This window comes from Alligator sinensis, unplaced genomic scaffold, assembly GCF_000455745.1.
Source record: "Alligator sinensis unplaced genomic scaffold, ASM45574v1 scaffold823_1, whole genome shotgun sequence".
NCBI classification, from domain to species: Eukaryota; Metazoa; Chordata; order Crocodylia; family Alligatoridae; genus Alligator; species Alligator sinensis.
Genome location: NW_005842272.1, coordinates 723,051 through 741,212, shown reverse-complemented (window position 1 = coordinate 741,212; position 18,162 = coordinate 723,051). Strand labels below are relative to the sequence as shown.

At 44.9% G+C, this 18,162-nt stretch overlaps 1 protein-coding gene across 2 annotated transcripts in view; it reads right to left on the bottom strand.

Annotated features, from left to right (window-relative positions):
- The window catches only part of MOCOS (molybdenum cofactor sulfurase), a 411,109-nt gene that overhangs the window by 331,768 nt on the left and 61,179 nt on the right, over positions 1 to 18,162 (bottom strand). Inside the window, exons 3-4 of one of the 2 annotated variants that reach the window (XM_025209241.1) lie at positions 6,697 to 6,786; positions 2,762 to 2,828 (exon numbers count right to left, since the gene is read on the bottom strand). In XM_025209241.1, the coding sequence (XP_025065026.1) occupies positions 2,762 to 2,828; positions 6,697 to 6,786 (157 nt within the window). Of the gene's footprint in view, positions 1 to 2,761; positions 2,829 to 6,696; positions 6,789 to 18,162 lie in introns of those variants that run through there. The other variant, XM_025209242.1, reaches the window with a different exon arrangement.

Genomic DNA, 18,162 nt, shown 5'->3' with positions numbered 1-18,162 from the left:
ATACTGAAGCACGTTACTAGAACCAAAAAGGACGGTACCCAGTCAATCAGTCTTCCATGGAATTTTAGTTCTGTTGATAAAACTAGTCTCATCTAATAAATGCTGGCCTGAAGTAAACAGACTACATTTTGCAAGCCACCTGTGACAGGCACAAATAAATGCTATAGTTCCAAGAAATGGTAGTGTTAAAAGAGTGATGTTGTAGCTGTGATTGTCCAGGAATGTCTTGAATTAGAAAGCTTACCTAACTTTATCCCAAATAGCAGTTGGTCCAACAAAAGATATCACCCTAAGAAGTCCTAGTCTCTTGCATAGTTCCATGAATTAAGGAAAGCACATTTTGTTTCCTGGGCTGAACCTTCTTAAGGACGGAGCCCTTGTAAACCCCTATTATAGAAAGGACAGCAGATAGGTGCAGAGCAGATTTCACTGGTTCAAACAATGACCAAGTCTGAATATTATGGCTAGGGACAGAAGTTGTGTATAAACCAGTTTAAGTAATCAGAAACTGGTTTAAACCTGTAACAGAACAGAAGTTCAGTGCACATAAACCAGTTTCAAAATGGCTGAAACTGGTTTAATATAAACCTGGTTGAATGTAGTTTAACTGATTTGGGTCAAACCAGTTTATGAAACTTCTGGCCCAGGCCCCTTCCTGGTTCAAGTTAAATCACAATGCCCCAGCATGCTTCCCAGCCTTGGACTGGGCTCGGCAGGGCTGGACTGTTTACTCCAGAAAACAGGGATCACTCCGCCCCTCTTCTCTCCAGCTGAAGCAGTGAGGGCTGGCTGACAAGGGGGTAGGAGTGGGGGTAAGCCCAGCTGGGGATGCAGCCCAGTCTGCAGGGGGGATTGCTCCCCTAGGCAAACCCTGGCTGAGGTCAGGGGGCAGGGAGGGGCAGTTAAACACCCTTCCCCTGCTCAAACTTACTGCTGGCTGCAACTGTGGGGTGTATGTACACACCACAATTTTTGCCCTTTAATGTGCTGCAACTGCATTTTTGTTTGCATGAGTGGGATTTCCCGATGCTTTAAAAGTCTTTCTTGTGCATTAAAGTAAAACTCCTTGGACATTGTTTATTTTGGCTCACCAGGAATTAAAGCATCACGTCCATGGCTTTGTTGTGTGCAAACACAAAGGCACTCAAAGACACGAAATGAACCTCTTTGTCCACCAGACGGTGCTGTGACTTTTTTTATAGTTCACCCCTTCGAATTGCTTTCACTTTTGAATTGCTTCTGTTTTTGTTTTTTTTTTTCCTTGTGTGGTTTGCCAGCTCCCTGCTTCCACAGCTGTGTGGCAGGGCATGGGCACATGGTGGGTGGGGGCCCCAGGCTGGGGGGGGCAGTGCTGGACCATCCCACTTTCCTTTGGCACCAGCCATGGACCCAGCTTAATTCCTCTGAAAACCTAGTACATGCAAACACAGATGCAACACTCCAGGGCTTAATTCATTTGAAAACCTAGTGCATGTAAACACAGATGCGACTCTCCAAAATAAACAAGTTTAAATTTTATAAACCCATTTAATTTAAATGAGGAGTAAAGAGGCACCTGGAAGCAGAAAGAAGAAGTGATGAGCAACCCTGCAGAATCCTGCTGCTGTGACTGTGGACTGCAAATCCCAGAGACCTTGGGGGCAGAAGGAATTGAAAATGAGCACACAGCTAGAAAGCCATCCTCTAGCGCCCCCTGGCTTCTGGCCTGAGCCACTACAGGCATGTGGCTCCATTTCCAGAATCAAAGGTAAATGTCTGTTCATTTCTGTTTCAATTTAATCTGTACAGCTTAACCTGCAACCTGCAGACTAAATTGATTCAGCCTTGGGCTTTTTGACCTTGTACCTGGCCTACAGGTACACAGACTTGAACTTTGCAAAGTAATTTGGGACATCCATGGCTTGCAAGAAATAAGGGCCAAGTCCTGCATACCTTTGGCAAACTGTGCCACTGAAGCCCAAAGGGGAAATCTTGCCCCGAGCAAACTCTTATACTGTTATTCTATAACATAGTTTTTAATAGAGTTAAGTACGTAAATTAATTTATAGCTCCCATTGAACACAAATAGCTTCAGTGATTGGCTGGACTAATCTCAGCTTTCTGCTATTAAAATAAATTAGTGAGAAGTAGATTCTCATCCATTCCTGAAGTTGCTTGGGGAGGGGATGCTCTTACTATTGAGCTCACCCTTCAATACACAGCAAAAAAACACTGAACAGTCTCATAATTTTCATTCAATCTTCTCTACCTCTCCCTTAACTCTAGTACTTAAACCTATTTTAAAAAGGCAATTAACTGCTTTCACAAGAAGTACCCAAGCAATTCCTCTAACATAATACACAAATTCCCATGATCCACTAGGTACCTTGAGAGTGCCTATTCAATTTTAACCATGCCCTTGACCTCCTGAACCATCTTAATAACAACCATAAGCCTTTTGCATTTGAGGCTTCAGTCCTTACATCTTACTGCAGCTGCAAGCTGTACTGTAACACTGTCACACATGTACTTATGTATGTATAAAAAGTGATTTTGACCATGGTGGGAGGGCAGGAAGGTTTGGTGTCCCTCCCCACCCCCACAAACTCCCTCAAAAGTGACTGCCCAATTCCTAATGGAGTTAAGCAGACATGTTATTCACATGCAACCAGCAATATGCTAAAGTGAAATAATACCAAAGAATTATCACCAGAGCATATGGGAAATCAAAATCAAAGATACAAGGTGCTAAAGATACTATGTGAAACAGAGATACTTCTACCTGTATCGAACATGCTCAATAGTGTCATACGTCAGTTTGCTACTGATGTTCTGACTATGCGGGTTGCCTAGGAGACAATAGAGACATAGAAGTTAATCATTAATCACACTTTTGTTATAAATTTTCACCCCCCCCGCTTTTATCAAAGTACTGTACCAAGCCAGTCTAAAAAGATGACAAAGAAAGATTTAATGTATACTTCACAGAAATGCCCTGAAGCTCTTTAGAGCAGTTAAGTCAAGACATATAACAGAAAAAAGCAATTATGACAGACCTTGAAACTTCAGCTGCCAGACATGACTGGATCAATTACTAATACTTAGAGAGATCCATTAGAAGGAACTAGAGATATATGCTATTCCACTAGAAGGAAGCAACAGACACCGCGTACATGTGTAATAAATATGTACATGCATGAGCTAACAAGCCAATAACAGTCAGAGGGTTAGGAGGCTTGGTATGTTGAAGCAATAACTGTTAATTCTTCAGCAGGTAGGTTTAAATCAGTCATATGTCTTAAATGGAAATAGTTTCTGCAATATAAATGTGGCTCCTCTAAGATATCTATTCTATTGCAAACTCATCAACCAGCTTTCCTCAAGTCAACATAAACAGGTCCTGTTAAAAAGTTAAACACACAAAAAAAAATAAAAATAAAAAAAATAAAAATAAACTACAGGTAGAAATCAGTGAGTCTCAGCCAGGGCACTACAGCACACTGGGGTGCCTTCAGATGCTTTCAGGGGTGCCCTGCATTGTTAGCACTGTTAGGTTTGCAAACATGATTCACAAAATAATCCCAGAGATTTCAAACAGGAATTCATAGTGTTAAAAACATTCTGCTGTGTTATGATCTTTCTGAGCAATCTGCAACAGCAGAATTTCTCTATTATTTTTCTGTAGTCAAAAACAGAGTGAAAAATAAGAGCTGACATTTTCCAAGGGGTACCTTGAATCTAAAAAATTTTGAAAACCCCCAATACAGATTGTTGCTGAAATGAGAATGTAGACCGAAAGTCTAAGTATCACTTCCTCATGTTAATAAGCATCTGACTTAACCAAAGTAGATATCATTTGAGAAATAACGTTTTAAAAAAGGTAAGTGCCTATAACACTATAATTTTTGCAAAAGACGGTAAAACAGTAAGTATTTGTCATAGTTTTTAAACATTACAGACTAGAGAGGGAAGCTTAAAAAAGCAACATGGCAAATTTCCAGTATGAAAAGCAGCCTCAGAACTTGTTCCTTGTTTTTTATCTATGCTTGTACCTTATTTTTTTCCATATAGAACATCCTTAGCTCTTCTTCCCCACTCCCAAACTGCCAGTCAGTACTTTAGCCTTGCAAAGTTTCACCAAAAGAAAGAACTGAAAATGGTGTACCCTCATTTTCAATAGTGTCTTTAAATACTACTCCCTTCTTTACACTTATATCACCTTAACAGCACTTAATGAGTTGGTACAGGAGTAGCTGAAAGAAGAAACTGGCTCTGTAATTGCAATTTACTTGTCAGTCTTGATGAAGGGATGCAACATCTAACAGAATTCAGATCTTTCTCTCATACTGAAAATACATACAGAAATGGTTTGAGGGGCCTTCTTGTTCATAAGCACTTACAAATTAACTAAATAAATCCATAAAAAACTCTGTTGGGGCCTATAATTTTTAATATCAGGTTTCAGCCCAGAATTAGTTGAAACATCAGAGATAAGACAATATCTATCAGGCTTTCTAACGTCTAGTGACAGAGCATTCCTTTTAATATTACTAATATACACTTGAATCGGAGACCAGAAAGTGCATTTCTCAGTTCAAGTCAGCTTATACTGTTACAATATTTATATGCAGGGCTGCACTTTAGGCTAAAAAGTCATCTCTATATTAAGAATTATTTCAAACTCTTAATGGAACTTATGCCACATACACAACCCTGCTCTTGGCAGCTCTGCTGAGGCAATGGAGGGGACAGAACGCTGCGTCATCTTGAATCTGGAATCACTGAACGGCTCACACAAATGACCTAATGAAGGTAGAGAGCTAATATAATATTTACCAGAATAAGATACATACCTTGTTTTTTAATTGAATAAAAAGTTCTTTCTTTGTGGTAAGTAACTGAGTAGTAGCAGCTAGGGAGCCAAGCTTGCTCCTTATTCTGCTCCCTGTGGATTGGTGCAAATTTGATTTTTGCGTTTGCCCCTATCAGCAGAAACTGTTCTTGCCCTATTTCTCGCATATAATGCACCCCCAAATTTCCAGCATCTGATTTTTGGAAAAAATAAAAGGTGTGTATTATATGCTAAAAATGTGATATACTGTGGTTTGTGCCATGACTCTCTGTTTAAAGAGGAGCAGTTAGTTCCAAAGTCAGCAATCACATGCAAACAGCTGCAGGGAGCACCAATTTGGCACACAGTTAGCATAGAATAGAAAGGCTCTAATCCGCAAAGATTTATGTACATATGTAACATTATGAAGAGCAGACTATTTCACCTACTTCAGCACTAAACACTTGCATGAGCGTTTGTTAGATCAGGGCCAGAATGTCTCATAGTAAGCCAAACTACACTCACGGTGTACCAACCATGCTCAGTAGGCTTGTGATCTCTGGTGACATTTCTTAGGCAAAAGAAGTAGCAGACTCTTCAGAATACGTGGTAGCCTGTGTCCTACATGCATGTGCATCTCATACTAACTCCAAAACAACTTCAATCTAGACAATATTATAAATCAAATAATGCCACAGTACCCTTCAATTTAAGGAACTCAAGGCAATCTATAAAAATAGATGAGCTCTGGACCACGAATGTCACCACTACAAAGTCCCAGCCCCAGAGCAGCTCCCTCTCCAGCCCAGCACTGCTGGGGCTGATCTCCACAGAAACCCTGGCCTTATGCTGTCATGGCCCTGCCACTCCTGGGGTCTCCATGGAAACCAGAGGCAGCAACGTGGGCAGGGGCTGCTGGGAAATGGAGTCCAGCTGCTTGGCAGATCTGCCATTTTCCTGACCCCTGCATTATAGGGTGACCTTCCTCCTCCTCCCACCTGAGTACTTAGGAGCCTGGTGGTTAGGGCAGTCTTTTAGCTGTGGGTCCAACTCTCTCAAATAGGAAAGGAACTCACTCTTGGATATGGCATTTCCTGGCTCTAACCTTCAGGCTATTTTTTTGCAAGATGGTCATTGGGAGCAGCGATACTTTGAGAGAGAGAGAGAGAGAGAGAGAGAGAGAGCCCTGCTCACTCCTTTGAAAGAATGAGCAGAGGCAGGGCTTGGCAACCTTTTGCTCCATGGGCCAGAGTTTGCATCCAGGCTCCTCCTGCCAACTGTAAATCTCCACTGGCCTCTCCCCACTGTCATATTCAACCCACCTACACCTACCCTTACCGGCAGGCTTGAGAGAGCAGTAGGGAAGGCTGCAGAGGCTGCAATCTCACAGCTGCCTTGGGCCTGGTTAGATCTTTGTAAGGCAGATGTAGCTCCTTCACAGGCCAGATCCACCCCACGGATTGCCAACCCCTGGGTATAGGTGCTTACTCTGCAGAGGCTGATTCAGGGTTGTGGCTCCCAAGCAGCTTGAGATACTTGCCTGTAGCCCTGAGTTAGACATCTAAGCCATAAAGAGAGGCAGAGTTTAAGATGTCCCTCACTGGTTCCTTTTGGCTACAGACATCCATAAGTTAGACACTGAAGCATCTAACTTTTAGGCTGCCAAATCCTCTGTGGGGTCTAGACCGAAACACCTTTTCCCAAGCCTACCAGTGAGCTACTCTCCAGACTCAAGATGCGTGACCCATAGGCCTATATAAATTAATTCTTCTCACTAAGTCACTGCAGCATAAAGAACGCACGTACCCTTCCAGTAAAAAAGACAAAAGGTTTTAGTCTATTTAAATTGTAGCTGAGAGGCAATGAGAAAGTCACTTTGTACTCACCATAAATGTTTTCTCTGAGATCATCCATAAACCCCTTAAGCAGGCTGTCTGCAAAAAGCGTGGCACCTGCATGGTCAAGGTAAGTAATTCCTAAAATAAAAGAGTACAAAATATATATTACATTCTAATCTCACTTCCAGGGTTCAGCTCCTAATTGAAGCAAAAGCCACATCAAATTTGTAAAGATACTTTTATATAATGGAGTCTGAAAGCTTATATGTGGAACTATTTTTTTCTCTTTATCTAAGGGGTTGCTGTAAAATTCACCACTGAAATATACATGTCCCATGTAAACTCAGTCAGACAATATTCACAAAAAAACCCTTTTAATTTACTAGCAGCAAAACAGACTACTACATATACAAGCTTTGATCCTACCTTTATATTTTGAAATTATTAATTATTTTTATAGAATCATAGCATCATAGACAATTAGGGTCAGAAGGGCTCTCAGGAGGGCAACCCCTTGCTCAAAGCGGGACCATCCCCAATTAGATCATCCCAGCCAAGGCTTTATCTAGCCATGTCTTAAAAACCTCCAAAGATGGAGATTCTTGTTTTGTATTTGTTCAGCACCCAGCCACACGGTACAGTTCTGAACTAGGGTGAGGACTCCTGGGTATTACAGTGACACAAACAATACATAATAATTGTATTGCTTAATGACTGAAAGACTAATCAATAGTTTCAAAAATTAGCAAAGCTAGAATGGTGTACATGGGGAAGTCTCAAGCTGCCTGAAGCCAAATAAAAAACTAATTTAAGTTGTAATTTATTTAAATGTTTCAGCCCATTTTGTTGAACATAATTTTCAATTCATGTTTCAAGCCTCTTTTTATAATGATATTTATTGCAAAAGAAATTTGTTCTAGCTAAAAAAAAATATATCTAACAGGAATATTTGTCTTGTTTAGTCATTTTAGCTGTTTTTAACATTCAGCAATGATTCTCCCACTTCTTTAGTATGTCTCTGGTCTTTTATTATTCTTCTTCATCTCACTTTAAGTATTCAACCTATTTCAAGCTTTAATAACAATGAGTATGATTTAGATTAGAAGTTAATATGTTCTTTAAAAGGTCTTCCCTCTCCACAAAGCTCAGGCTTTCAACAAAATTCTTGGCACTTATGTAATATATGCATTATTATGTTGTTAAAGTTGTGCCTCTGTAGGTAAGGATGGCAGATGTTTACAATTATAAAATCAGCCTGGACATCCATCCTTTCTCTGACTTTCATAAGAAAGCATCTCTCATACATGGTGTCTAGTCAAAGAGTGTTTTAAAAATACCTATTTGAAGTTAATCAGGAAAAGCATTTGGAAGAGCTTTGGAAAAAAGGAATGGTTATTGGTTTGGTATATTATTTCTGAAAAGTCATCTAAATTTTTTTGCCTAAAAGTGTATCTCAGAGTTATTACCAGTACAGAAATCAAAAGACAGATATCATCAATACTACAGACTGTAAAATACCTCCCCCAACATATACACACACGTATATTATATATATTATATATATTATACACACTCATGGCTTCTTCAGTGCTACAAAAGCTGTCTACAGCCCTAGCACTCAAGGCCTTAATCCTCTAAGATCAAAGGATGGAACTACACTCCTGAAAGACAACAAACCCATCAATGCTCACTGGAAAGAACATTTCCAGGACCTTCTGAATCGTAACTCAGCTGTCGATGAAGATAAGATCTACAACTTTCTGCAAAAAGCAATCAGAGAAGACCTCAGTTTGCCGCCTACCCTGGCAGAGGGTGGGAGTGCCATCAGGAAAATGAAGAATAACAAGGCAACCCGGCGTTGATGGAATACCTGCAGAGATTTTTAAATGAGGAGGAGAACAACTTACATGTCAGCTTGATGTCCTCATCCTTAAAATCTGAAACAAGGAAGAAATCCCAGCTGACCTAAGGGATGCCTTGATTATTACTATCTTCAAGAAAGGAGACAGAGCTGATTGCAGAAACTACTGAGGCATCTCATTGTTGGCCAGTGCTGGGAAAGTTATTGCCCGTATCCTTGCTAGCCACCTTCTTCCGCTTGCGGAAGAAATTCTTCCAGAATCTCAAAGTGGCTTCAGACCATCTCGAGGAACTGAGGACATGAAGAAGTGTCGTGAGCAACTTCTCTCTATTTGGCCTTCATTGACCTCTCTAAAGCCTTTGATTCTATAAACTGCAAAGCCCTATGGAAAATTCTGTCCAAAATTGGCTCTTCAAACAAGTTCATCAGCGTTCTGAGACTTCTCCATGACAACGTCAGCAAGGGTTCTTAGCAACCAGAATCAAACAGAACCATTTGAGGTGAAAACTGGAGTAAAGGAAGGTTGCGTCATCGCTCCCACTTTATTTTCCATCTTCATCTCCACCATAATGCACTTTCCTGACAAAAAGCTCCCAACTGGAATTGAAACTGTGTATAGGATGGACAGAAGATTCTTCAACCTCAACAGACTTAAGTCCAAAACAAAGACCATAACAACATCCATATTGGAGCTCCAGTATGCAGATGACAATGCTGTCATTGCTCAATCTGAAATGGACCTCCAAACCATTCTTAATGTATTCTCGGAAGTCTACAAGAGTATTGGCCTAACTCTAAACACCAGGAAAACCCAAGTCCTTTACCAACCTGCTCCAAATGGGAAAAAAAGCCCCATAAACATGGATCAGTTCACCTATCTTGGAAGCCATCTTTCATCAAAGGCAGACATCGACGCAGAAATACAACACCGCTTGAATTACGCGAGCACAGCCTTTGGACATCTGAGTAAGAGAGTCTTCTTAAATCATGGCATCCTTGCTGAAACAAAGTTCCTGGTTTATCAAGCCACTGTCATTCCAACTCTGCTGTATGGTTCGGAAGCATGGACCACATACAGAAGACATCTCAAGAGCTTGGAAAAGTACCACCAACGGTGTCCTCGCAAGATCCTTTGGATTAGCTGGGAGGATAGACACACAAACATCAGTGTCTTGGCCGAAGCAAATTCCAACAGCATTGAGGCTGTGATCATCCAAAACCAACTTCACTGGACAGGTCATGTTGTTCACATGCCTGACTCCTGCCTTCCAAAGAGAAACTTTTTCTTACAGCTGAAAGAAGGTCAGCGAAGTAGAGGACAAAGAAAGCTCTTCAAAGACACTCCGAAGGTAAACATGAAGAGGTGTAACATCAACATCAACACTTGGGAGACCCTTGCTCAGGACCGACCAAAATGGAAGAAGACTCTTTGGTAGGGACCTCAACACTTTATACAGCTCATCGACAGGCAAAATAGGAACAGGCAAAAAGAACATCAGAACATCCAACACAGCAACACGGTGCCCATTCCTCCTGGAAACACCTGTCCTCACTGTGACAAGACATGTGGATCTGTAATTGGGCTATGGAGCCACCTGCGGACTCACTATTAAGATCCTTGAAGACAATCTTACTCATTTGTGAGTGATTGCCTATCATCATCATCATGGACTATAAAATAGAAAAAAAGTGATACCGGTATTAAGATAATAGGATACTTTACCATCCCAACCTTAGGGGGAAAAAGTGATTGTCGTGGTGCTTTTCTTTTATATATACTTGTTCCCCAGATGGGCGGGGCGGGGTATAAAAATACCTATTCTACCTGTTCAACAACCCCCTAAAGTTTTAAGCAGGTCAAATGATAAACACTTCTCATCCTAAATACTACAGGGACCTTGGTTTCAACCTTAAGGTGAATTCATTTAGAGGAAGTTTAACTGAGAAAAGAAACTGATGACTTGATGTAAATTGAGACTGCATTCAACAAGCATTTATTATTATTTATCTTCTCATTATTTATCTTTTTATTGTATTTTATATAACACTTTTCCCTGTGTTTCAATTCAGTAGACCTTTATATTTTTAGACAAAATATTTATCCAACATGTATAACATCAGAAAGAAAAATATGTTAATCATTTCTAATGTGCTTTTCCTAAGGTTTAATAACACCTTCTATTTAACTTTATTAGCTATGCTTATTAACCAAAGAGATTTGTCAGTATATGGCAGAAAATGTAAGTGTCTATACATCATTATGGTATTTAGTGTACAGTCTACCAGCAATGTAAAATTATATTGCTTATCAAAAGTACCAAGAGGAAAGAAATTAAAATGTAATATGATCAGCACAAAGAAATTAAAGTATCATTTTTATTAGAATCCTCTCTCTTATTTACTGAAAGGGAAACTGATAATCTGTTTGATATCATCTTGAACTTAATTTACATAAAAGCTATTTTATTTTGGAAGAAAAATTTGCCTCATTGATCTAGAAATGGATTGACTATTTGTTTCCTTCCTTTCCATGTCCTTGTGAAAGGGTATTTAGCAGAGTTTGCAGATTCATTAGAACCTGACAAGGCTGTACCGTGCCCTGGGTGCACAGGAGGTATTTCTGCTATGGCCACACACTTGCAGCCGTTGAGTTGGCAACCATTTGCCTTAGAATTCACATCACCTCAGCCTCCAATCAGATCTGAAATCTACATTCTGCAAGAAAGTGTTGAAAGTAAAAGTTGAAAAGGATTAACTTGAAACTACTAGTTTCAAAAAGTTTCTCAGCAAGAGTATCAGTTTATTTGAACGGTTTAAATGCTTGGAGCTTAATATACTTGCAAGATAATTCTATATATGGGTTGGTTTGGAAAAAATCTGCACTTCTATCCCCTGATTAAAGGGTAAAACATCCCCAGTCCTCTGCTCTCTTCATGTATTAGAAACAAACACTCTTGATAAAGCATTTGTTATAGTTTCCATATGCTTTCAGATTCCAAATAGTACTAGAGACAGACAGGAATGAGGGCAGCAAACAGGCTTAAAATGCTAAACTGTCCCCACCCGGGCCTGGTTACTCAGTGGGCCTAGCTGCTAATTGCCTGTCAACTGGCGCCAGTAATCTGTATGGGTCTGGCTGCCTGCTCATAAGCAGAAGCCCCTTCAGTGTCCAACAGGCTACTCTTGATATATGTTTCTCTGGTTTCCTTGGAATTTTGACTGCATGTTTTTAATTCCCTTATTCAAGGCTATTAATCCCTAGTGTCCCAGGTTCTGCTTGTTGTGCCCTATTTCCTGTTCCCTGAGACCTGTGTGTTGGCTTCCTCACTTCATCCTTGTTCATTACTCTTCCTTCCTGCACATCTGTTCCCAGTTCTAGACTCCAACATGATCCCCTTGTGCTTCAGACTGCATTGCTAGTTTTTACCCCTGAGGCTCCAGATTACATTCCAAAACTCTGTCCTCTGGCTGCCAGTTCCTGGCTCATGGTTTAGGTTGGTGATTGCCCAAATCCCAGTCCTGTATAGCTATAGCTGCCTGTCTTGGAACTCCTGGTTAGTGACTTTGGTCTGGATCCCTGCCCTCACTCCCTGGCCCCTCCATTCCCACCTCATGGTTCTACCTAAAAACTATGTCTGGGTCCCTCATAGACCTTGGCATCCCATACATTTCTGCTCCTGATCCTGATTCTAGCTGAGACTCTTGTTTCCCTGACATGGTTTGTTTCTGCTCCCTTGGGTTGTGACCCTCTAGGGTCAAGCCTTGACTGCCTACCTCCTAATCATAACCCTGATACACACATACACACACACAGCCTTTATTTTCAGATGTATATGGAATATACATACTTGCAGAGCCCCCATTTTATACTGAGGAAAAATTATTTAAACAGCTTAGAGAAACAAATTTATAGTAGATTTTAAAACCAGCTAGGACCATTAGATTAAAGGCCAAATCCAAAAAAGTATTTAGGTGCCTCTAAGAGGGTGCTTCTAAACAAGTAAAGCATCACCATCTACATATGTGTTTAACTTACTTCATATTAAATTAGTTTAATGTGCCATTTGCTAGTACCAACCCATACAGGTACTAAATAAATGGCACATTAGGTAATGTGAAGTAGCGCACATGTAGATGCTGACTAGGGGCTATTTAGCTCCTGGTCAGCCCAGGCAGCAGGGAGACACTGCTGCCTGGCTAAGCCCCGATGTGGGGGAGCTGTGCCAGTTGCAGGGGTAGCTGTCTTCCAGCCCAGTTCACATTGGGACCATCCTTCAGGAACTCAGGCTTGCCGGGCCTAGTGGAGAGTGGACACTTTGCTCCAGGGGTGCCAGACCTGCAGCTTTGTGCCATGGCCGTCCCACCCCTCCTCATTAGGGATCCCGCCTACCCACTCCTACCCTGGCTCATGTGGCCCTCCATTGGCCACATGGACCACCACCATGATCACTTTAACTGCTATCTGGGCCTGCACCCTGGTGGAGCGTGCCTTCAATCACATCCAGGGACGCTGGCGCACCCTTGAGTTCACCACCTGCCTTGAGTTCACCACAGACAACCTCCCCTGGGTCCCTCTCACAGCTTGTGTGCTGCATAACATCTGTGAAGCCCAGGGGGAGCTCTTCAATGAGACCTAGGTGGAGGAGGCACGGTGTGTGGAGGATGCCTGGCAACATGAGTACCACACAGGGTAGCAGTAGTGACAGCAGGCCCACAACCACGAAGGCCCAAGGAGAGCCGCACACCTGCTAGAGGGTCCAGAGCACTGGGTGTGGCAGGCACTGGCCAACCACCTCTGCCAGCATTACCTGCTGTAGCCTGCCTGCACCGCTGCCCATGACCCCCCCAGCCCCCGCCCACCACCAGCATCACTCTCACTGCAGACACATCTCACAAGTTTTTTATTTCCCTCATATCAACCAAACCCCTCCTTTCCCCCTAAAAAACAGACTCCCTCAACCACCCACCCCACCCACCAATAAAACACCTTCTTCCCCGTGAAAACTTTGTACAATGTCTTTGTGTGCCATCCTGGGGTGGGGGGGCATGGTGTGGGGGCATCTAGGGAGCAGAGCCTGGGGACAGGCAGCCAGCACCCGGGGTTCTGGCCAATTCCCCCATGAGTACACATGCCATGGTCAGTGCATCAGGTGGTGGGCTCACCGAGGGGCAATGTCAACCGGTGGTCCCCTAGCGCAGGCAGCTCCCCCTCCAGCAGGCAGTGTCCAAAGCCAGCAGGGCTGACATACAGTCCTGGCTGTGCTGCAGGCAGCTCTGGCTACACACCCATGTAGAGCCAGGGTAAGTTGCAGGGCTGAGCCCAGGTGGGGAGGACCTTGTGGCACCAGACCTAGGGCAGGGTCTGGGGCAGGTGCTCCTGGCTGCTGGAGGAGTTGTACAACCTCCTCCCAGGCTCAGGAGGCGGCCTGCTGCTAAGCAGCAAGTGGCTGCCAAGGGGCAGGCGAGCCTAGGGTCGGGGACCAGGCAGCAGGCAGCATGAAGGTGACCTCCAGGGCCAGAATGGTTCTCCAGCACCCAGTGGTCATCGTCTATAACCTGCAATGTCTGGGCTAGGATGGCGTTCTGCTCCCATAGCACCTCCACCCACTTATGCTCCAGAGCCAGGAGCTGTGCCCAGAATTCCTTGTCCACTCAATCCCATGCCTCCTAGTGCTGGTCCTACGTGTCCTCACAAGCAATGTCCTCCACCCACCACCTGTCATGACAGGCCACATCCTCTGCCCACCAGGCCCAAGCAACCACCATCTGGTCCTCTGACACCATAACCAGGTGGTCCAGGAGGAGGGTCCTGTCCAGGGTCATCCTCTGGCGGAGCCAGTGCATCCACAGGGCCCTGACTGTGGGCAGCAGCAACCCTGAGCCTACATCTCAGCTGTCAAACGTGGCCTCTCCCGTGCATGCATCTGCAAACCCAAGAGAGCCATGAGAAAGAAGCTGTCTGTGTGAGTTTGCAACATTTCAGAGATAAGATGCTCTGTAACAGTGATTGTGGTGCCTGACCTCAGGTTGGGGGCTGGGAATATATGGGTGCTCTGGGGCCACAGTAAGTTGGGTGGGCATGCCTGGGCACAGGTAGCTGCTGGCTAAGCCCCCCATCCCTGCTTGCTCCCCTGGGGCTGGTGGGCTGCTGGGTGCTGGCCGCAGCAGCCTTGCTCTGGGAATGGGGCAGTCTTCCCTGCCCCATTCCCAGAGCAAGGCAGGCCAGGTTCCTGGCAGCACCTGGTGCCGTGGCTCCAGACCCCACTGCCTCCCCCCTCCTCCTGCAAGCCAACCACTCTGCTATGCTGCAGCTCAGCCCATGGCAGCCAGACGTGGGAGATGTGGGGCTCCCAAATGACTAGGATGAAGAGTTGCCTGCACCCCCCTTCCTGCAGGGGGATTCTCCAAGGAGGCACCCAGGGCCAGCCCCCCCATGCCGCTGCTGTGCCCCAAGAGTGCCCCAATGTGCATGCCTCATGAGCTGCGAAAGGAGCTGTTTGCATGGACCAGGGGTTGCCTGACCCACCATGCCCTGCTGCTGCTGATGGCCATGGGGCCATGGGTACAACTGCACACCTGGCATGAGACCCTGAGATTTGACAGCACATGGGGGCAAGCCCAGGCTGCTCCACAACCTCTGCCACTACCTGGAGGTCTACTTGTGGCTGCACCATACATCCCTGCCCCCCCATAGCTGAGGAGGACATCACTGCCAGCATCAATGTGCTCCTCAGCATGTGAGAGGCCCATGCCTGCTTAAATGCAGGAGCATGGGCTGCTCAATAAAGTTTTGCACAGTTGCCCACTTCTTTGCATGCTATGGGGGGGAACCTGGGGCCAGTGGAGTGTGGGTGGGCCAGGTGGGTGGTAGGGGCAGGGGCAAGGGCTGGGACAGGGAGGGCTGTCCCCAAGTGTGGGAATTACCACGTGGCTGGAGCTAGCATGCCTATGTGGTCATGGCTATCAATGACGGCGTGTGACTCTGGGCATGTCCTCAGATAACAAGGGAGAGCCAGGGGCCGTGCCCCCGGGGAAGAGCTGGTGCTGCTGGCAGCCAGCAGTGTCATGGCTGCCAGCAGCTTCTCATGGCTGAGGCTGGGGCTGCAGAGCTGATGCAGCAGGTGCTGGCCCGGCCTTCCTGAGATGCTGGTAGAGGGTGCAACTGGTGAGCTTGGGGGATGGGCAGCTACAGGCCCAAGGGGCCCTCCCCTGGTGACATGTCACTGCGGGTGCCAGACCAGGGCAGCAGGGCTCAGGCAGGCTGCTCATGCTGCTGCAGACAGCATGGCTGTGGCCTGGGTCCCAGGACATGAGGATGTCTGTCAGTTGCTGGATAAAGGGCAAGGACTTATGGGTGCTCCCCAACTGACTGCAGTCAGTGATAGAAACCCACTGTTCCCACATGGCCTTGACCTTTATTCTGCACTGCCATGCCAACCAGTTGTGCCCGTGCTCCCACATCCAGCCTGACAGCTGGGCCCCTTGACGTAAGCATTGGAGTGGCTGCCCTGCTCAAACTGGCACTGTACCTCTACCTTACCTAACAGTGCCACAAGGTTACCAGTCTCCTCCATGGAGCAGTTGGGGCCTCAGGTGGAAGGCACAGGTATGAGCTTGGGTATCAGCAAGGATGAGGGCATCATGGGTCCTGTGCTAGCTCTCTGGGCCTCCATGCAGCTGTCCCTGTGCTGTCGGGCCTGGATAGCTGCCTGCAATGCCCAGTGCAGGGGCCCAGTGTGGGACTGGAAGCCACATGGCAGAGGCAATGCCCCACAGCACCTGCAAGCTTAGGGCAGGGTGCTGGGGATGGGCTGTGGACAGCTGGAGATAGGCCTGGGATCTGGCAGACCTGGCTGGAGCCAGCAGCAGCCTCAAGCAGCCTGCATGCCTGAACGGCATGGGCCTGGCAGCTGCACAGCCCTACAGTGCCAGGCAAAAGCACGAGGGTGCAAGCAGGCTGGTACGGGTAGCCTGCAGCCTGACCAGGGGGACACAGGGCCTGGAGTTACCTCAGGCTGCTTGCTGGTGTGCCCCAAGACTCAAAATGCCTGCAGGCTTTTAAAGGCCTGAGACGGGCTGCCATAGAGGCAACCCAGCCCTAGGGCAGAAGAGGTTCCCAGCTCAGAGTCCTGAGGCTAGCCTCAGGCCATCCCCCTAGTGGCAAGGCTGACCTGGGAACAAACTTGCTCCCAGGTCATGTCTATACATGCATAACTACCTGGTAACTAATCGTGAGTAAATTTGATACCTGCACTAGCAGGTATCAAATTTACTCACGGTTAGGGGTTTTTACTGTGCAGGGATCCAAAGATATTAAAAGATATCAACAGACACCATCTCAGTTCTCTGATGAAAATGTTTTTAGTTGCATCTTGAGAGCACTCTGTTTTTATAAGCTTGGCACATGCATATTACTCAGTCTACAGGGAGCACCTTCAAATTATTACTGCCATTGTCTTTCATAGTCAAAGACTGAATTTCATCTCATGACAAAGGTATGCGGGAATACATTCTTTGGTGGCTGGTTTGCTTGGTACATACAGATACAGACTGAACCAGGAATGGTGGATGTTGGTGACTGATAAAGCTGATCCTGACACCATATGTCACTGGTGTTCTTGGCCCCAAATGAATTAGACTTGTACTTACTCACAGTACTTGTACTTAGTCTTGGAGCAGTTTACGTCAGGCTTCTGCTCATGGGCTTTTCAATCCCTGTTTTGAATATCAAGACTGCATTGTTTGGGCAATAGTTGCTTTTAGACTATCTTTGTATATTCTCCATGAATGCCTACCAGAGTGTAGTTCTCCATAAAGGATTTTCTTGAGGAGCTGGTTACCTTCTATTTGACTATATGGCTATTATCTGAGAAAAATAATGAAGAAAAGATGGAGAGACAGAATCCCCAAAACCAAAATCCTCCAACAAGCACAGATCCTATGATTATGCTGGCACAACTAAAGGTAACCACCTATGTAACCACCTTTAGTTGTGCCAGCATAATCATAGGATCTGTGCTTGTTGGAGGATTTTGGTTTTGAGGATTCTGTCTCTCCATCTTTTCTTTATTATTTTTCTCAGATAATTCAGAGGGAAGAGCTCCATCTTCTCAACACAATGGCTGTAGATTGCCCCTGAATCACAAGTGTCAATGATCAAGACTTCCTCTTTGTTTGCTTTCAATTTTGTCTGCAGTTCTGTATCTAAAGTATCTATCTCCAAAAATCTTCATATAATCTTCTGAAGTCTGAATTAACTTTAGAGATTTTATGGGAGAATTCACCACTAGTGTGAACTTTGGGTGAGAGTGTGCTACCCAGATAAAATAATTAATCTGCAGTTTGGAGCAAAAGTCTTTCCTTGGTGATGTCTAGTGTAGTTTGTAAGACTTACCAAGTGCAAGCTAGTTTATAATCTCTGTTTTTTGGCTAAGTATAGGACAGTCAAAAAGCCCAAGGCAGAATCAATTCAATCTTCACAGGTAGACTGAACCAATAGCAAACAGAACAGAGCTTTAAACTAGACTCGCCGGGGGAGGGGGCTGCAGGAAGACGAGGAGACGCCATCAGGGCAAGGGGAGTGAAGGTAAGTAATGGGGGTCCTGATGGTCTGCCTAATCGGGGGGGGGGAGGGGCACACAGTCTCGCAAGGC